Source organism: Liolophura sinensis, chromosome 1 (assembly GCF_032854445.1).
Source record: "Liolophura sinensis isolate JHLJ2023 chromosome 1, CUHK_Ljap_v2, whole genome shotgun sequence".
NCBI classification, from domain to species: Eukaryota; Metazoa; Mollusca; class Polyplacophora; order Chitonida; family Chitonidae; genus Liolophura; species Liolophura sinensis.
This window is the reverse complement of record NC_088295.1, coordinates 36,282,975-36,303,923: the sequence shown is the minus strand read 5'-3', so window position 1 is coordinate 36,303,923 and position 20,949 is coordinate 36,282,975. Positions and strand designations below refer to the sequence as shown.

General features: G+C 38.1%; 2 protein-coding genes across 2 annotated transcripts; both read right to left on the bottom strand.

The window, feature by feature from the left end:
• Positions 1-416: 416 nt before the first annotated feature.
• Positions 417-6,742, bottom strand: LOC135467063 (heterogeneous nuclear ribonucleoprotein D-like). The gene is made up of 10 exons (XM_064744827.1): positions 6,469-6,742; positions 6,074-6,114; positions 5,111-5,238; positions 3,229-3,387; positions 2,823-2,951; positions 1,806-1,902; positions 1,338-1,535; positions 1,147-1,188; positions 864-939; positions 417-615 (listed from the first exon to the last, which is right to left on the bottom strand). Exons 1-9 carry the CDS (start codon positions 6,669-6,671, stop codon positions 872-874), a joined length of 1,065 nt encoding a protein of 354 aa, XP_064600897.1. The 5' UTR covers positions 6,672-6,742; the 3' UTR covers positions 417-615; positions 864-871.
• Positions 6,743-9,289: 2,547 nt separating this feature from the next.
• Positions 9,290-18,824, bottom strand: LOC135469194 (heterogeneous nuclear ribonucleoprotein D-like). The gene is made up of 10 exons (XM_064747745.1): positions 18,615-18,824; positions 16,997-17,037; positions 16,579-16,706; positions 15,980-16,138; positions 14,067-14,195; positions 12,661-12,757; positions 11,897-12,094; positions 11,521-11,562; positions 10,137-10,209; positions 9,290-9,501 (listed from the first exon to the last, which is right to left on the bottom strand). The coding sequence occupies exons 1-9, from the start codon at positions 18,800-18,802 to the stop codon at positions 10,142-10,144; spliced, it is 1,050 nt and encodes a 349-aa protein (XP_064603815.1). The 5' UTR covers positions 18,803-18,824; the 3' UTR covers positions 9,290-9,501; positions 10,137-10,141.
• Positions 18,825-20,949: the final 2,125 nt, after the last annotated feature.

Genomic DNA, 20,949 nt, shown 5'->3' with positions numbered 1-20,949 from the left:
GCACAGACTTCCATGCTCATATTGTAAGACAAGCAAATGATCTTCCTACTCCTGAAGGACTGCCTAGCCGTGGTCACAAGGCCAGGACTGAACTAGGACATCTTTTAAGGCTGCATGCTTTACTCAGGATTACCAGTCAAAATAATGCAGTCTGAGATCTATCTGGCAGCTTCATGTGGCCAAGAGAGTAGATCTGTTGTGTCCTGATAATGAATGGGCAGCAGTTTTTAGTTCATCCTGACCAACTGAAAGCTTACTATAGAACCAACTGCTGGCCTTTCTTGGTAATATAAACAAAGTAGATAGTCAATCGTCCATTATATAATGGGCAAAAAGGTGAAAAAAAAAAACTGATCTAAAATTAACACCCCGCATATCTTGGTTACGTGCCTCAAAGAAGTCTAACGAATTCACCATGTGTAAAATGACCTTTTTAATTTTTACAAAGTACATACAGCATAAAAGCACGAAGTTGGCATCATAACCGGTGAGATGAATGATACTACAAATGTACATAATTTACAATGACTGAAGTTAGAGGACAGACTTCCTTTCAATCCAGTTGGCTGTATCCTCTGGACAGATTGCGTAGTCCATGTCTGCTGTCGTACAGCTCTGTCAAATAAAGGTTAAGAAGTCATACTTTAGATTATTCTTAAAGGAGACTCCCCTTGAAGCGAGGTATATGTAATTTATACTGGAGTCCAGTTATATATGCTTAATATGAATTACTCAAATATGCTATTTATATTTTTGCTGATTTCCTGTGATTGTAGATTTCAGTTCATGGAGAATTAATTCTTTTCCCAACAGGTCACAAAAAAATTTTCCCCACAAATTTATCTTTGAGATTTGTAACTTACCATGGGCTCTAATATGGTTGATAGCCATGTCCACCACCCCTTTTGGGAGCTTTTCCATATCCACTGTTGCTCTGGGCTAAAAAGAGAAAAGCATCAGTATTTATCACAAGTTAAAAATGTAAAGGAAGGAAAGAAAGATACCACTCAAGAACCATTTCAGGCCACACCTGTGGTTTTCAAACCTAGGAAAATGCTGCCACTAGCTTGACAAGACAAAATAAGCAACCTCCTCACTGCAGTTCTGACAGTTGATACCTTAAATTCAACACACAAGACAACTTACATTGATCTTGTCCATATCCACCCCATCCACTGTAATCATATCCTGCAAAGAAAACAAATGCAAATACTTTGTAATACTTGCATGATAAGCCCGAAATCACAAGACAAATCGCTCAGTCTTTTATACTAATTATTTATACTAACAGGCTCATTCCAATCTTTTAACACCTTCCTAAAACTATTTTCACTCACCATATCCCTGATCATATCCTCCCCAGCCACCACCTCCATAGCCCTGGTTGTAGCCGTATCCTTGGTTGTAATCATATCCTCCATAGTTGCCATATCCTCCCTGATTGTAGTTGCCATAACCACCTTGGTTGTAGCTGCCATAACCACCATAACCTTGGTTATTATAACCACCTTGGTTCCAACCTCCTCCATAGCCACCTGAAAATAAACGCCACTTTTCAATTAAAGGAATTACACATCTCATCTTGCTCATGCACAGAAAGCAATAAACTGCATATACATCCAGGACACCCAAGAGGGGCATTTTCTGAAGGTGCCAAAGTCAGCTTTTATAGGAAAGATGCTGAAATTCAGTTCGAACCCATAAATATACTATTATTTTGTTCAAGCCATGCAAGTAATTTCAACACTTTAAAAACGTAGCACACACCAGAATGACCATCCAATGTAACCATATTATTTGCTCACCTCTGCCTCGTCCTCGGCCACCACCTCGCCCCCCAAAGCCACCGCCCCAACCGCCTCCAAAGCCACCGCGCTTTGGCACAGACTTCTTCACCTCAACCTAAAATAGAAAACATGAACATCTTGATTACTAACATGTAATGACCAAGCCTGTACTTCATTCCCCAACCTGAGAAGGTTAACAAAGTTACAACAATGACTCTGGGATGGTATGGAGCTTGGAGGAAGCCTTGTAATCAGGGAAGTTGGCTGGGGAAGGTTTTATCTGTTACCACCACAATGACATCACATGGAATTGAGACAAATGTCTGACCGTTCAAAGTACCTGTTAAATAGAACATTAATCTTACCAGCAAAAGAACCATTACTATTAACTGGAAAAAACAAGAGAAACATTTAGGGTTTACATTTATCATGTACATGTTACAAAGAAGGTGATATGATAACCGTGGAGCCTGGTTACAATGGTCTATTTCAAGATCACATGCGGGTACCTCATTTGACCTCAGCATTTTAGCCGCTCCCTTGTCTTCCACTCAACAAGCAGCTCCGACTGAAGTGGAACAAGAGGAGGCATGATTGGTCAAGAAAACATGCTTGACAAACACATTGTAACCACAACGCAGACAGAGAAACTGAAATCAAGGTTCAAATGCAGGTTCACGTTACGTTCGTTGTTAATACAAAACAATGCCGAAGAACAAATTGAAGTTTATATATTTGCCACTCCATCTTTTAAATCTGAGCAAGATTAACTTCTTGCAGCACAAAGATTCCTGCATTTGACCAAATCAATATTTGGGTTACAGTTTGTCAGGAACTTTAAAATATTGCACAATGTAGCAACTCGAATGGAACAGTACAATATTTTTATCAGCCGGTCTTTATCCAGGAGGAGCACATTATAGGTCAAAAAGGTACACATCATTTACCTGCGAATAAAAACTGAGAATTTTATGTTAACTTCTTCAGACAATTTTACATTTAGCATCATTACAAAGGATTCACAGTGTTACATACCTCTTTTCCACCAATGGTTTGCATTCTTTCTTCAACAACTTTCTTAACAACTTCTTCGCTGTCAAACTTAATAAAACAGAAACCTCTACGCTTCTTTTCCATATCAACTGGAAGGTCTATATCAGCAATCTGGGGACAAAAAAAAAACATAAAACCTGTGAAAATACAGTTCTGGAAGTGACACGAAATTACCAGGTTGGGGCTTTAGGTATTATTTAAGTCTCAAGCTGTTCACTTCATAGACAAATGGTATATCAATATGTTTATCAATATGTGTATTGTCATACACAATACTCAAGATTCCTACGATGCTTGTGGACATAGAAAATTATGACCTCTGTGTTCATAATCAGTTAAATGTACAGTTATAATTATGTTCTAAATACATGTACATGATTAAGCTTACCGTTCCAAATTTCTCAAAATAGCTTCTGATCTGCTCTTCTGAGGTCTCTGGATTCAAACCACCAACAAACACTTTCAGGTTAGGCTCTCTCTTCTTGGGATTGGCTTTCTTTGGATCAATATTCCTTCCACGAAGCTTGTGTTGACCTGCTTCAAGTACCTGCAAGATTACATCAAATCTTCAGATTCCATTGCAGTTGAAACAACCATTAGCCTGCTGATAGGGCAACCTATGCCAGATCAGTCAAATGAGTCCAGATGGTCAGGCTAACTTTAACAGCAGATAAAAAAAATATCTATACAATAATGCTCTAGGAGACCTGTCAGGCACATAAAGTCTGAACTTGAAAAAGCTTGATTGTAAATTTTAGCCACATTGACAAATCAAGTGCAACAACTAAATGTTTATTGTAATGAACAGAGTTTATATAGAGACCTGTTACTAATGATAGGCATCACAATACTGAAGCAAATAAAAACATAAGCATTTCAATCAGCTGAAGTTAGTACCATACATATTAGGAAACCTTATGAAGCATACGAATTTGTATCAGTTTGCAGTCAGGTCACAAAATTTGACGTGGACGAACGATCATTCGTGTGTCAGTCACACAGAGTGTAACTCTGCACACCGATGAATCGGTTATGCTCATCTGTCCATCGAAACGTTCCCACAAATGCAGTGCTTGTAAACTGAATACGCACCTTAAGATGGTGACCGCATTGAGCAACTTGGGCTTGCTGTATCCTTACAAAACCTTCCTAGGTTAGTGGCTCCTTCATTAAAAATAATTGGCTCAACCAAAATTTAAAAATATTTGACAAGGACTCCAGACTTTGAACGATTTACAACTGAACTTGTCGCTGAGCGACCTGAAGAACCATTAATGAGACTGCAGCCCGAAACAATGTCAACTACATGTACATGTGGCTGTGAAGTGACCTCGTTTAGATTTTACTATTTATTTGCCACACACGATCTTACAAAACTTTTGCTTTCTTAATCTCACTTATGTATCATGAATTTCTTTTGTTATTTGTTTTGAACGTTTTTATTGATTACATGCCTGCAAGTACCAGGTAGCCATGTTTACTTCCGGTTTCCCAACATCTTCTGAGCACAGCAGCCAGTTTTGATGGAAATAAATCACCTAACTTTATTCTGTTGTATAGAATTCTTGTAAACTGGTGTATTCACCGTGTTCAACTTTCAGTCACATTTTCCTCACGTGAGCATGTGCACTAATGTCTCCTTTGTTATCTACTCGACATATGCTAGCTGGCGACATTCACCAGTTGTGCGTTGTGCCTCTGTGATCTAGCAGTATTCGGAGATGGGTGACATTCAGTTTGAAATGAATTTAAACTTTCACTAGTCAACAACTTTCCACGAGCTGGTTATCGTTTACATTCTCTCATGTAAATGGTTACATTATTTCACCCTTTGGACGAAACCATTTTATCAAGCAGGGATGGTGAGGGCCTCATAAGCCAGTTGGATATTATACACACTAAAAGTAGCTAACTATAAAAGTAATTATTAATCATCAAAAGAAAAAAAAAAATGTTTCATAGTGGCTTCCATCTATGTGTCTGTTTTAGCGTAGTGGCGAAACCAAGTGATTGGTTATCCAAGGGTTAAAACCCCGATGGCTAAGTCAATCACCCAAATTTCATGGCCTGGCAGTTCATTTCTATTTCAAATCCCCGGTAACGTTTTTAAAAGGCCTGTCGATTTCCAAGTCAGATAGCCAAGGTGGTCTTTTGGCTTCCAAGTGATTTTTTCCTAGTCACTGAAAGCAGACAGACATAACCAACAAATTAAAATTGGGATCAGGTTATGCAAAATTCAGCCTCAGTTTCAAGGAGACTGTTAAACTTACCTTGTCTACACTAGATGTGTCTTTGAAAACAACAAATCCAAATCCCCTAGGTCTTCCAGTTATCTGATCAGTTTTGAGTGTACAGTCTGTGATTTCCCCGAACTTTGAAAAGTAATTTCTCAATTCAGCTGTGAATGAAAAAAAGAAACCAAACCTTTTTCTTGTTAAATTTATCGACAGCAACTTTCAGTTATTTAGTAAGCGACGCTTCCGTATAGGTACTAATACCGTTATCAAGCATATTATTGTCAAAGGCTATTGTTCAACTGATGTATGTTTCATCTTTTATTCAATTGCTCAATCAACAATACCACCCTCCTCTCGTCAATCTTATCAATCCGTTGTAGGTTTCCTCTTTGTCCATATCTTTAAACCAACAACTTAGCCCTCTCTTTAAATACCCATTGCTTAGCCAATTGATCATTATGCTTGACAACAGTATCAGTGTCTATGCCGAAACGTCACTCACTGAATAAAAAGAAGTTATCTATAAATTTGTTCTGTTATCCAACTCAACTTCTAAAATCCATTGAAAGCAGTCTTATTCTTCTACACACGATATATTTAAGAAAAGAACTAGTTTATATTGTAATTAATTTAATAACCTACCCCACACTACTTGATCAACTGGCGGCGCCTTTCAGACACTTATGTTTACTTGATTGATATCCAACCCAGAAGGGCATAAGAATGAACTTGTATTTCAGTGCATGCAAGTTTGGGTGCCACCAGCGCAGACCTCTTTGAAATCTACTTACTGAGTTGGTGATCAGTTATTATGAGGAGCAGGAATGGACCCAGGCTATGATGAATGGCACAGAAAGGCTTCATTTTTATTAACCGATTTTACTATTAATTATGCCGTAATGCTTCGGCGCATGCAAGAAAAATGTAAAAGTAGGTCAATATTCTACATTGTGGTTGTTGTAATTTAATGCTAAACATGACCACGAAGTTACTTACAATCGGTTGTTTCGTAACTTAATCCCCCAACAAAGAGTTTCCTGAAAGAACAATGGCGGAATACAACAAATGTATACATTACGTTATGTGCAAAAGAATTATATATCTAATAACAAAATCTCTGGTAAACACTGAAGCATTCCTACAAATTTTATTATTCATTCAGAGCCACCTGTGGTATGGACTGGTAAGAAAATTCTTTTACAGTACTGTCCACATCCCACGCTTAGGATCTGCCGCCATTTTGAATTTCCTACACGCAATGCAGACGGAATTGGTTGATCTCGCATTCTCTCTCTGAAATATATACAGCAATAAACAGTAGAATATTGTTTTTCGGACATCCACACTGGTTTATAACATGTTTATTTACACCGATCAGTTATTGTACTCACCGATCGTCATCATCATCGTTCATGCCGCCGCCGCCACTTTCTGTTAGTTGTGTCGTTCCATCGTTTTCTGTGGTTTGTTGGTCGCCAGCTCCTCCTGTGTATTCTGTGTTCTCTTCTTGGCCTGTATACTCTTCTTGCTGATAATTTTGTCCATTTTCCCCTCCCTGCTCACCTCCATAGTATTCCTGTTCTTGTTCAGCCATGGTCAGTGTGTTAACGGCGTGGATCTTTTTTGTCGAGTGATGCTAAATTGGCCTGCACGTGTCGCAGTTATATAGAGGGACTACCGCTAGACGTCGCTTTGTTTCATGCATAATTAAACCTCGGCAATCTCCGGTAAAATCCGGCAAGGGAGATAAGCCAGACACTTGATACAAATGTGAAATGCGATCCGAGCAAGATCTGGTGCAATTTATATGTTGTACACTTTTATATTTCATGGTGAAGAAAAAGTAATAGCTTATAACACTGTTTATGAGTTTATGAGCACAATAGATACTGTATAAGAGAAATACTTCTATTAAAGTTTTAAGACAAAGATATATTAAAAGGTTAAAATATCATTTTCAAGGTTCATGAAGCTTTACAAACTATACCTATCATTTAACAAAACATGGAGCTTTGATTAGAGGGGAAGAGGGAGTCTGACCACACACTTCCAAAACAGCTAATTGAGCATGTCTTACATATATATCAAAGCTAGGTTTAAATGTGACGCAATTTTACAACCATAGGTAGATTCCTAAGGAATCCAGAGTGGTTTTGTTGATGCCATATTGTGAATCAGCGGGAACCTTCAGACTTCCAGACGGGTACAATGGAAGAGACGAACTGACTCACTGGGGTAGACTCGTGTGACGTAACATGCACGGGGTGAGGTGGGGTAAACGTTTTAGGGGAGAAACCAGCTTTCAGAGATTGTGTGTTAAATTGTAGGCCTATATCCTCTATAGGTTTATTTACAGACCTTCAACATAAACTATTTTAAGAACACGGACCACTTTGAAATCCCCATTTGATCTATATCTATGTTCGATATTCCATTTTCTGAATCGGCTTATAATCAATGAAAAGTATAATCAATACACATAGAAGATTGTATAGACTGAACAACTAGACACTAATAGCCAAAGATAAGGAATTAGCGAGCTGATTTAGCACCACTCCATGATAGACTTCACGCAAATAGGCCTATAACATAATCCCGCCACCTCATTTTACCATTGATCATTTTATACGAAAACAGATGTTTAATTTGAACAGTTAATCAACCAATCAACCAAAGAATATATGGCCTAGAAATGTATTATAATGCTGAACTGGCTAATGTGCAATTAGATCACGTAATTTTCGAGAGGCGCTTAATTCTTTCCCGGACAGTCTCCGATATAAATACTTCGTAGGCCTATATGTCGGTAAATCGATCAACAACGCTTTAAGGTGGGGGTGGCATGAGGAGCCCTTGTGTGATATCAACCATGATTTGACACGGCAGGTTTCCATTAAAAAGCGGTCAGCGGGTGATCATGAGCAGGAAGTTATCAACAGGTGGCGGAACGCAGAGGTGGGGGGGGGGGGGGGGGGGGCGTGTATAACCATCAAGTGAGTGAGATTGATCGGGCCTTAAAAGGCAACAGGTGGCTTTTAAACTGGATATCCTTAAAGGAGCAGGAATGTATCCTCCAGAATGGTTCAGGTCCACAGTAATGTTATCTGCGTTGTCCTAACAAAAAAGCATGGATTTGTATATCAACCAATCTAGCTTCCTGTTTCTCGACGACCATATTTGCATCTGTTCATTTATATCCGTCAGCAACCAACCCCTTTTCGATTACAATGGATCACGCTCTTCATGTTAACGACTCGTTTTCAAAATATAACCGTCTTAAATGTAGATATATTTACTTGATTGGTGTTTTATGCCGTACTCAAGAATATTTCACTTATATGACGGCGGCCAGTATTATTGTGGGAGGAAACCGGGCAGAGCCCGGGCGAAACCCACGACCATCCGCAAGTTGCTGAAAGACGTTCCCATGTACGGCCAGAGGAAGCCAGAATGAGCTGGACTTGAGCTCACACCGACCGCATTGGTGAGAGGCTCCTGTGCCATTACGCTGCGCTAGCGTAAAATGCAGATAACTGCTGTTTCTTTTGGTTACGAGTGTTTTAGGCTGTGGTTAAGAATACTTCACTTCTACAATGGAGGCCCAGTATGTGGGTGGAGGAAACCAAGCCGAATCCAAAGAAGATCGTGCCTTGCTATACACTCAACGTTGACTCTGACGTCTTTATATGCCGAACACGTCAGATCACTTTCGCGGACATTAATGTGTAATACAAGCACAATCGATTGTTATAACTAAAATGTTTCTCTTCGTGAAAAAGTTTAACATTAGTGTACATGTACACTGAACAGTGACCATTACTTCAGCCTAAACCGAAACCCACTTTAACCCACACCGGACAGCTGCCTTGACTGTCTGCAGATAAAGCACACAAAAAGATTCTCACTTGTGGGTCAGTCAGTTTTCCGGCATCATTACCACAATCCTAGTGGTCCAGGCTCACAGTAACTACATAGACAGTAAAACATTCATTTCTGCCATCTCCTTTAGCCATGGGTGTTCTCGAGAAACCAATTTTTCCAATAAGTCAAAATGCTTCATAATGTTTTAAATGGCCATGCTAGTCCTGGTGGCAAGTACAATGGCAACCACAAAATTGATACATTTACTAATGTACTGTCTGAAAGAAGCTCAAACAATTGTGACACCTTGCCCTAACAATAATCTTTCTTGTTTTAACAAACAATGAAGAGTTAAATAAAATGAAGGTTTATTTGCGTACAAAGTACATGATAAAATCATAAAATTGGTACAGTAACCAGTAAGATGAGACGAAAAATGGAAGATTTAATGAAATTCAAATGATGATGAGTAATTCAGCAAGAAGCACTAGATGTTATCCAGTAGTCTGCTGCCTGATAAATGCTTCCAGTACTGTAAAATCAGGGGCAAGCCCTAGACACACCTGTCATGAAAGAAAGAAAAAAAACATACACAACTGTGGATCAAACAAAAATTGCAACCAGTCTCACCTTTCATCCTTGCAGTATCATCATTTTTATGTTAACAAGGTGTTTTCGCTGGTATATTGTGCCTGAACAACAACTGTATCTTTAAAAGCCATTGGCTGACCAACTTTTTAACAAAGAGATTTTATAAATTATATCAATCACATTATTCATAGATTTAAACTACCTCATCTAAAGTTGCACTTTAAAACTTGAGAATGTCACTGTATAGCAATGTGTAATTTAGCTTCATGCTCATCTGAGATTACTAACGGTAGAGACAGCTTTTCTACATTTCAAAGGTAACTTTAGATCAACAGTACTTTGTTAACAATTTAGTTACAAACTATCTGTAGTATGCATAAGCATTTACATTGTTCACTCTTTATGGAATATAAACTTTGTTAATTACCCTGTAAAATACTATAAATATTTGTGATATCAGAATTATTCTTTAACAAACATTTTCAGCCACCTGAGAGGTTAATCTGATGGTAGGCTGATCCTGTCATGATGCAAAATCATCTTCAACCACTCCAAGAAAGTTCAAGGAATTAGAACACCAAGCATGTTCTGAGTGGCCTTTTCTTACCTATTCTAATATGGCTGATATCCATGCCCACCTCCACGTTTTGGAGTCTTCCCATACCCTCCACTACCTTGACCTACAATCAACAATTTGCATTGCATGCACTGTATAAACATGACCATTATTTTTCATAACGTGTTGCACAGTTCTGAAGAACTAGATACAGGGTTCGCACACCGGACGGCCCAAAAAATTCAAGGACTTTTCAAGTACTTTAAAGTACTTAAAATACAAATTACAAGTACCTCACAGTCACAATCTCTGCTTTTGCGTACAAACTGAGACAACACGTGCAGCTTGAATACTTTTTTAGGTCATTTTGTAAGCGTGGTACAGCCATGCCATGGAATTCGACCTGTACACAGACTTGTGTTAGTGCCATAACCTTCAGTCAGTGCAGACATCACTGATAATTAGAAAACCCATCATTGATTCTGATAAATTTCCACTGTCCGTCAGAATAAAAGGCGCAGCTTATAATATTTCTGCACAACACACGTGTTTGTAAACAGCGCCACTGTCAGCCACGAGAAGTCCAGGGCGGACTTGCCCATACTGGAGACATCTATACTTTGTATACACAATCGGAATTATGCCTGACTGGCGCTGCTGGCGTCGCGCACAAGCCAGTCCTTGAAATCTGGCAACAGTAGCCATTCATCACTAAAACGACAGTTGCCTGGCATCTCTAATGCTTTTTTTCACACACCAAATCACTCTTAATGACTACAGCCTAAGTTGTTACTGCCAAACCAAAAAATGGTGATCTTAGCACCCTCTGGCAAAGAAAAGGAAGTCTATAGCGGCGCAAAACTATGACTGCATACATACCACTGGCGGCCGCTTTAGGTGCATGCCCGTTGCCAGTTGATTCACAGATTCTTACCACCGAATAATTTTCTTCACATGACAACTTCAAGCACTTTCCAGTCCTTGAATTACCAAAATAAAGTTCAAGAACTTTCAAGGTTTTCAAGGACCCATCTGAACCCTGTAGATAATGAAAATTATGAACAGGCAACTATATACCTAAAGAGGAATTGATTGTTGTTTAACACCATACTCAAGAATACTTCACATGCACAATGGCTATCAGTTCTATGAGTGCAGGAAGCTAGAGTGCCATGGGAAAACCACCACATTTGGCAAGTTAAACCTTCCTAAGCGTGCTTAAGAAGATTTGCATAATGCATTGGTGGAAGACAATCACAAGACTGCGCAAAAGGGCACAGATATCTTAGTGTCATTAACACCCTATGAGCATTACAGAGATGTTAATGTCACTAACACCTTATGGGCATTACAGGTGTATTAGTGTCACTAACACCCCTATTAGAACTAAAGACATCACAACCAGAAATTAACAATTATGAATAGTAAAAGTTACCTTGATCCTGTCCATAACTTCCCCAGCCACTGTAGTCATAACCTATATGAGGGTGAAAAAATATGAACAACATATAATGTATGTCATGAACACGAAGCGGAGTCAAACATTGATATTAATCCTTGTAACAACTAGTAACACCAAAAACAGAGATAAAAATTGTGGCAATTTGATTACTTATTGTTCTTGACCTAAAATTTCACCTATGACTGGGGTTTATTTGGAAGGAAGGAAGGACATCCTGCTGGTAAAAATGCCAGTTTCAGCATATTTTGTGACTTTTACCATCTCTTAAAAGTTACTTTTTCATCAAATTTTAAGAAAAAATACTGTACTAATGTTTAATCACAAATGTAAAGTCAGCACAGGAGCTCACCATATCCCTGATCATATCCTCCCCAGCCACCACCTCCATAGCCCTGGTTGTAGTCATAACCCTGGTTGTAATCATATCCTCCATAGTTGCCATATCCTCCCTGATTGTAGTTGCCATAACCACCTTGGTTGTAGTTGCCATAACCACCATAACCTTGGTTGTTGTAACCACCTTGGTTCCAACCTCCTCCATAGCCACCTACAAACACCAACAAAGAAACAAACTGTAAGCAACACACAAACAGCTTGGATATCCGCAGAATATGCCTAATTTCATCACATCATTACATCTTTTTGTTTTTCAATTTTAATTGCCTTAAATACTATTTTGATCAGTCAATATCTCTCCAGAATTTCTCAATTCAAGCAAGTTTTATATATATACAGATACTGCTAAGCCAATCATACCCATACTAATATAAGGTGTTCAACGGAACGAAATAATGAATAATTATGCCTTAATGCCGCTGCCATTTAAGGGAAGCTCTACATAAAGTTAAATATTCTTCTCTTGTTGTTCATGTAATTGACGAAAATTCATGGAAATACATGTCTATATGTCAGCTCTCATTTAGAGGCATACGAAGTTTACCTTCTACTATTGTAACAATTCCATATTATCATGTTTTGCTGCTGCATGAATCACTTGTATTAGTGTTTCAGCAAGCAATCCATTTCAGTAATTGAGCCAGATACACTGGGCACAGACTAAACATGCAGACACGATAGTAAACTATGACAGATCATACAGAATCACTCTCTCACCTCTGCCTCGTCCTCGGCCACCACCTCGCCCCCCAAAGCCACCGCCCCAACCGCCTCCAAAGCCACCGCGCTTTGGCACAGACTTCTTCACCTCAACCTAAAATAGAAAACGTGAACATCTTGATTACTAACATGTAATGACCAAGCCTGTACTTCATTCCCCAACCTGAGAAGGTTAACAAAGTTACAACAATGACTCTGGGATGGTATGGAGCTTGGAGGAAGCCTTGTAATCAGGGAAGTTGGCTGGGGAAGGTTTTATCTGTTACCACCACAATGACATCACATGGAATTGAGACAAATGTCTGACCGTTCAAAGTACCTGTTAAATAGAACATTAATCTTACCAGCAAAAGAACCATTACTATTAACTGGAAAAAACAAGAGAAACATTTAGGGTTTACATTTATCATGTACATGTTACAAAGAAGGTGATATGATAACCGTGGAGCCTGGTTACAATGGTCTATTTCAAGATCACATGCGGGTACCTCATTTGACCTCAGCATTTTAGCCGCTCCCTTGTCTTCCACTCAACAAGCAGCTCCGACTGAAGTGGAACAAGAGGAGGCATGATTGGTCAAGAAAACATGCTTGACAAACACATTGTAACCACAACGCAGATAGAGAAACTGAAATCAAGGTTCAAATGCAGGTTGAGTTTAACCCTGCCATTTTCTTTTTCACCAATTACTTAAAATGGTAATTAAAACTGGAAAGCACTATGCAACGACTAGATTTTTAAAATTTTAAGCAAATCAATGAACTTGAAGCAACACTAACAATATCTGCAGCCATTTAATTTTCACAAGACTTCCACAAGAAAATTAATGTATAGTATTAATTTGAGTAAAATACTGTCCATGCAGTGTACAGCAAAAACACCCACATTGTTAAGTCAGCCTGTCTCTAGAATGCCAATACAGCAACAGAAGTTAATAAAACAGTCACAAATACATGTTTTTTTTTCTTTTTGCATTTACCAACAAAAGTGGGTATATTTACTGTTACTGAAACAGAATAGCAGATGCATATTAGATAAACTCTGAAAAGGAATTAAAAATTACAGTAATGCAGCTACGTACAAAGTCTGTATACAGGATGTTCACAAAAATGTTGGTATTTGATTAATGAATACATTACACACTTTATTTGTTGCACAAACTTGTTAAAACAATCAATGACCACTCTTGCATTTCAATGTCAACACAATTTAACCTAACAGAATGTGACAAGCACTCATATTTGTGGTAAATTCCATCCACCTTGTCCAATTCAACATTGACCACTAAATGTAAAACAGAGAAAAACAAGAATTTCAAGTACCTGAAAGAACAAGAAACTTTTAGCAGTTATAGTTAAACGAGAGGAAATAACTAATTTTTTTTTTAAATAAAATTAGATACCTCTTTTCCACCAATGGTCTGCATTCGGTTTTCCACCACTTTACGGACTACTTCTTCTGAATCAAATTTGATAAAACAAAAGCCTCTTCTGTTTTTGGCCTGGTCCACAGGCAAATCAATTTCAGTAATCTGTGAATAATAAAAAATATACACAAATACAACAGAAGAGTTCAGGTGAACACAACATATGTCCCAACAAATGCATTTGTCTGAAATGTCTAATAGCATACCAGCAGCATTGTGGTGATTATAACCCGAGAGGAACGTTCATGGGTAAAGATGGGTATGTGGTTACCATGACAACCACGTAAGTGGCCAAATACGTCCACCAAAAATGAAAACTTTATGCAGAAACGGTTGAAGTTGTAGCCTGGACAAGAAATCATATCTATCTATGTAGTATATATAGGGAAACTGGCAATCTGAGCCATGACAACTGAGGAAATAAACAAGTATGATTCAAGACAAATCATCATCTGTGTATGTATGTATCTAAAATTAGAACTCCAGGAAAAAAAGTTGCAGTTATCGCCTAGACACGAACTCCAATCTATTTACATACTATAAATAAGGCAAATGGCTATCTGGTAACCATGAGAACTGCAGGAATGGACAAATGTGTCACGACACATCATCATCTGTATATATATATTTGTCCACCAAAAAATTAAAACTCTATATTGAAAACTGTTGGAGACACATGTATGTATAGCCCGAACATGATCATATCCATATAGTATATATAGGGAAATGGCAATCTGGTAACCATGACAGCTGCAGATATGGACAATGCCAGTCACGACACATCGTCATCTGTGTGTGTGTATATTCACCAAAAATTAACACTGTACGTACAAAACAGAGTTATAGCCGTGACATGAATCATTATCAAAAATTCCCCTAGTTTATATAGGGAAAATGGCAATCGGGTAACCAAGACAACCGTGGAATTGATCAAATATGAGTCGCTACACATGATCATCTGTTTATGTATCACCCAAAATGAAAATTCTACGAAGAAAACTTTTGGAGTCCGGACACAAAATGATATATATCTAGATAGTATATACAATATACAGGGAAACTGCCGATCTGATAACCGTGACAACCGTGGAAATGAACAAATGTGATCATCATCTGTGTATGTATGTGCCTACCAAAAATTAAAACTCTACCCAGAAAACAGTTGCAGTAATAGCCCAGACACAAACTATCTGTATAGTACACGCAGGGAAATGGCAATCTGGTAACCATGACAACTGCAGAAATGGACAAATGTGAATCGCGACTCATTGTCATCTGTGTATGTATGTATGTATGTATGTATGTATGTATGTATGTATGTATCCACCAAAAATTAACACTATTTAATGAAAAACAGTCAGAGTTATAGCCCAGACACAAACTCATCTTTATTTATATAGTATATATAGGGAAAATGGCAATCTGGTATCCATTACAACCACGGAAATGAACAAATGTGAGTCGCGATGTGAGTCGTCATCTGTGTACATATATATATCTGCCAAAAATTAAAACTCTGCACAGAAAACAACTGGATATATAATCCAGACACAAATACAGGCAGATGGAAAAAAATCGGTATAACATTAGACTCTTTGCCTAATGGCGGGGGATTATAAAAAAAAAAGAAAAGGATGTAAACAAAAATGACAAATGAAAGTTCATTAGCAAAAATATAATTACATGCTAATTTATTATACATCTGATACCACATAAACTTCAATGATATTTTAGATATTTATATTTCAATAAATATCTAAAATCTTTTTTTGGTACGTATAATGCCTTGTATGAAAAGCCATAGAATGTTTTTCTACCGTGTAGCGCTGTCATTTAGGTTTTATGCTTGCAATACACCTGCCAATGTAGGTCACTACTGCCCATTTTACCTTTCCAAACTTCTGAAAGTAATCCCGGATTTGTTCCTCTGGTGTTTCTGGATTCAATCCTCCCACAAACACTTTCAAGTTAGGCTCTCTCTTCTTGGGATTGGCTTTCTTTGGATCAATGTTTCTACCGTGGAGTTTGTGTTGGCCTGCCTCGAGAACCTGCAGGGCCAAAACAGAAAAACACATAAATAACAGGCCATGAAATTTGGGTGGTTGACATAACCAAAAAATCAGTTATGGGTTCTGAACCCTGAATAACCCATCATTCGGTTTCACTATGACATGAAAAACAGACCAATTGTTTGTGCTGATTGGTTACATGAACATGTGACTAATAAAATCATCTACTTCCAAGCAGACTATTCCTTTTATTTACTGTATATTCGGCAAAGCCTGTCAAGATATCACATGCTCAGGATGGCCAGCAACCTTAGGTCAACTTGGGTGAACTACTTGGGCCAATCTAGTTGTGATTGTCTCATTTAAGTGGGTGGGATATTGTGTTTTTGCATGCAACACAGGCCGAATAATTATTAAAACATACACAAAAACACTGGAAATGTATTGTGATGAGAAAAAGTTGAAAATGTATATCTTACCTTATCGACACAAGCTGTGTCCTTAAAAACAACAAAACCAAAGCCTCTTGATCTGCCTGTCATCTGGTCTGTCTTGAGTGTGCAGCTGGTTATTTCTCCAAATTTACTGAAGTAGTTTTTTAATTCCTCTGATGGAATAAAAAGAAAAATTTCAAACATTTAAAAGATCATAAACAAGTCACTGAGTTACAATTCTGGTTCAGTAATTCAGACAGTGGTTACATGGATATTATACTTATATACTTATACATATCACTGTGTTAAATCTTCACACTAGACAATATTTACTAACAACAATGGGACTGGCAAGTTTATAGCAAGTAGTTCTAAAACAGTACAACAGAAAGTCAAAAAAGGTGTCATCACAGCTTAGCACATGTAAAATTTATTATTTGGAAAAACCAAAAAGGTTACATACGGGCCGATGTTTCCCAGCTCAATCCTCCAACGAAGAGTTTTCTGTGGCAAGAAAAATAGTCAGCTTTATGTTAACGCTAATCAGAAGAATAATTTCTGATGTAACAATTGTCATTCACATAAGGCCACCATATGACAAGGAGCAGACCTCTTTCAACACAGCCACAGAAGTTTCTTATTAACACCATTCCATAAATCTATTTGATCCAAAATTTCATTTATGACAAACTTTCACATTTGCTTGATTCAAAGAGGTGCATCATTTGGTCTTAGAAATGTGTTTTGAGATTTGTTTGAGGGTAAGATTATATCCCACTGCAATATTGAAAGCTTCAGAACTGAAAGTAATATTTTGTGATCTTTTTTGCTTCTAAAAATGTATAGGCAAATTTTTATGACCAATATATTAATTTTTTTTTTCAACCTACCCTCTGGGAACATAGCTTAAAGCTGTACTGGTGCTACTGTTGTTATAATAACCCAGAGAACAAGATACAACTTTGTGCATGAGGTGAGCTGAATGGTCAAAAATATAGCCTCATTACTGCAAGGAGCACAAGGTGACAAAGATAACTAACATTAAGCTAAATGAATGTAATCCTGATTCCTGAAGTTTTAAGTTATATTTTTTTCTTCAAAGCCTATCTCACCTGGGCTAAACTGCTTTTATTTTCACCTCCAATACTCAGTCGCTTGACCAAAGAGTGTGGTGATAAATGGCTTAGAACAGGCACATGTATGTCCACTGCAAAACTATGAACAGCACAGAGGTTCACGGTACAGGTGCACAATGGTGTTGGCATTCTAAGATGAAAAAATCGACACACCACCTTTTGCATATGGCTACGCTATTCCCCCAACTTTTGATATACGAGGGAGTGCCAGCCACTGAGCGGAAACTCACAGGAAACCTGCAAAAGCCCCACATGTGGGCACTGGAAAGCTACTCTGGTTGCACTTCTCCCCCATTTCAATTGTTAATTGTTATTAAGGTTGTTATCACATGGAGGTAGGTTGACATCATTTCACTGAAGAGCCAGCTTTTCACAGGGAGCATCTGACATGGGGCTCATTGACGAACAAAAGGATAAACCTAGTCTTTACAGCTGCCCATGTTAGGTCATGAGGTTAGAACTCAGATTTCAACAGAAAAAGCCTTGAACTACACCAACTGTGCTATGTTAATGAAATTCAGCATGAATAGTGAAAATATCACGACATAATGTGTGGCTTCGTCGGCTCTGTAAATTCTTTTTTAACTCTTCAACCAAACCTGCCTTCATTCTAAACCATTGTCAAGTCAATTGTACCTTCCGATCACATTTGATTTGTGTTATATTGTAAACGCTAAAAGAAATCATACACACTCGCGCGGAAATTATAACGCTCTCAAAGCAAACCTTTGAAAGCGAGACTCTAGTCAAAAGTAAAAAAGAATAAATACAGGTAAATAAAGCTGCATGTAGAGAGTTACTGTTAGAGAGCCATTACCGAGAAGTTTGCGATATTACAGGAATGTAAATATCATAATTCACGGGAGACCAATGATGTATTTCTCAATCAACACACGCACGTACTCGACAACCATGCACCCCATGCAGCCATGTCGGCATATCTACCTATCATCATCATCGTCTTCTTCATTCGCTGCGCCGCCTTCTGTCCCTTCAACGCCGGTCTCTTGTTGATCTCCCGCTCCACCAGTATACCCTGAACCTCCATCCTCAGTTCCATACGTGTCTTGCTGGAAACCTTGCCCGTTTTCGTCCCCCTGGGCAGCCTCGTAGTATTCCTGTTCCTCAGCCATTTTGTTGTCGACCTCTTTCTTCGGAAATTTATGCGGAATAAAGGATGAAGGCGCGTGAAGTCTTTCCCTACCGCAAGGGGGCGCTGCGTTATGAATAATTGGGTGGCGGGTGATTAGCGGGGTTCCCACAGACACCATTCATGCCCCCAACTCAAACACATTATGAATGGCGTCTAAGAAATCGGTTGTAGATTAAAATGTAATGCTAAAGAATACAAGCAGTACTTCCAGATGGCCCTACATTCTCCTAGTCACCAATCAGACAAGAATACATCTGACAAATTCGTCTGTAAAGGAACCAATTTTGAAATATTTATTTTAAGTTAAATAAACATATTACAGTTGAAGATAATGGTGTTTGAATTAATTTCTACTTTTGAAATAAAAGTTGACGATTTTTTTAAAATAATCCTGCTGAATAAAATCATTTTTTTTTCAAAGTTGGGCAGTTTGTCAAGTTTTAAGAAATGGAATGTTTAAAAAATGGTAAATTTTTTTTCAAACGTAGTTCTTGCTTCCAGTGTAAAACATTTTAAAAAGGGTTTCAACATATCCCCCAAATCTGACCCCCACAAACACTCTCACTGGTTTGATGTACACGAATTTGACAGAAAAAGCTACAGGACGTTAAGCACTAGACATAACATTCCTGGCATAAGTTCCTCATCAGTACCGGTATCGCGGTAAGAACGGAAATGGTCCAGTGATCAGTAGACTGAACTACTGCCATTTTATGAATGAAAAAATAACAATTATTTTCTTTGATCATTACATTCAGAGCATTTGATTTAAAAAAGGAAATGGCCCAGAAACCAGTGGATTAAACTACTGGAACTCAACTGATATAAATAAACCTGGATTTGAAGTGCAGCAGAACAGGTAATTGCTAACGACCAGTAACATAAATTTGATCTTCTTAGTCAGAATGTTTCAGTTTATTCAAGAGAGTTGAGGAAACTGCGACAAGGCTTACTAGCTGGGGATCTCAACTGTGATCAGTGGGTTACATTCACAACTGCAACTCAGCTGGTACACACCAAACTGGATTCAAGGCTGCAGTTCAATAAGCAATTGCTAATTAAAATTAATTTTGCTTACTCCATCAGTGACCAGGTCATCTACTTGGAAAATGTGTTGGACAGCATTGGACAGATTACTGAGTTTGTCTGAATGGAGTCAAAGAGCTATTGAAGAACTGTTCACTTCAAGGAAAAGATTATGTAAAAGTGAAGTGAACATATGGAGAAAGATGAGTACAGGGAAACAGTTTCTAAAACCATGTTTACTAATTAATTTTTTAATACTTTTTTTTTTACTTAAGAGCAGTAAGGTGAGGTTTATGGACCATCCTACCTTTAGCAAGTACTCTAACGCAAGAGACCGGACTTAATAGCACAGTTGGTAGAGCATCCACTTCGGGAGGCAGTAGATCCAGTGTCAATCCTGGGTCGAGTCACACCTAAGACCATGAAAGAGGAAGTTGTAACTTCCTCGCATGGCGTTCAGCGTTAAGGGTATGGTGTAACGACTGGTTGACCCATATCAGTATAATGGCTTGGGAGGGGCGGATTTCTTACCTTTGGTAAGGCATCTAAGTGAAGCAGCACTAGATAAGAGTGGTGGAAATCCATCCTGCAACAAGGAGGCACATTACATGCACTCGATTGCTTCATCATATGACTGAAAAATTGTTGAGTAGACGTTAAAGCCCCAACACTCACTCACTCTAATGCAAAATCACCTTTGTTTTATTCACCAACAGGTGATATTTTCATGAACGTGGTTCAAGTAATCTTTTTCTTTTCCATAATGAGAGCTAATCCAACATTAAAGGCTGTGTTGGGAGCAGGGAAAATTTCTTTTGATGACAGCGTACCTAAAAGACAGTTATATGGTTCATGAGGTATACCATAGAAATTAAAATTTTGAATCCCTTTAACACTCCAAAAATACATCAAGAAATAAAGTGAGTGCCCATCTGATGAGCTTAACTAAATATTTTAGCTTTCTTACACTTCAGACAATGGCAATCTGTTTTATGGATGGAAGAGAATACAGTGTCTGAAATACACCACTGACAGATAAGAAAATGCTCATCTTTCCCATTCAACATACAGACTAAGAATGACAAGAGTCAAAAAGTAGTA

What these genes read in the sequence shown, in the direction of transcription:
- LOC135467063 (XM_064744827.1), bottom strand. Translation starts at nt 6,671, where the DNA reads ATGGCTGAACAAGAACAGGAATACTATGGAGGTGAGCAGGGAGGGGAA. An exon ending in AACGATGATGATGACGATCG is followed by an intron (nt 6,115 to 6,468) that starts GTGAGTACAATA and finishes TTGTTCTTTCAG; the next exon opens with GAAACTCTTTGTTGGGGGAT. An exon ending in TGGCCGAGGACGAGGCAGAG is followed by an intron (nt 1,536 to 1,805) that starts GTGAGCAAATAA and finishes GTTTATTTTCAG; the next exon opens with GTGGCTATGGAGGAGGTTGG.
- LOC135469194 (XM_064747745.1), bottom strand. Translation starts at nt 18,802, where the DNA reads ATGGCTGAGGAACAGGAATACTACGAGGCTGCCCAGGGGGACGAAAAC. An exon ending in GAAGACGATGATGATGATAG is followed by an intron (nt 17,038 to 18,614) that starts GTAGATATGCCG and finishes TTCTTGCCACAG; the next exon opens with AAAACTCTTCGTTGGAGGAT. An exon ending in AAGTTATGGACAGGATCAAG is followed by an intron (nt 10,210 to 11,520) that starts GTAACTTTTACT and finishes TGTTGATTGTAG; the next exon opens with GTCAAGGTAGTGGAGGGTAT.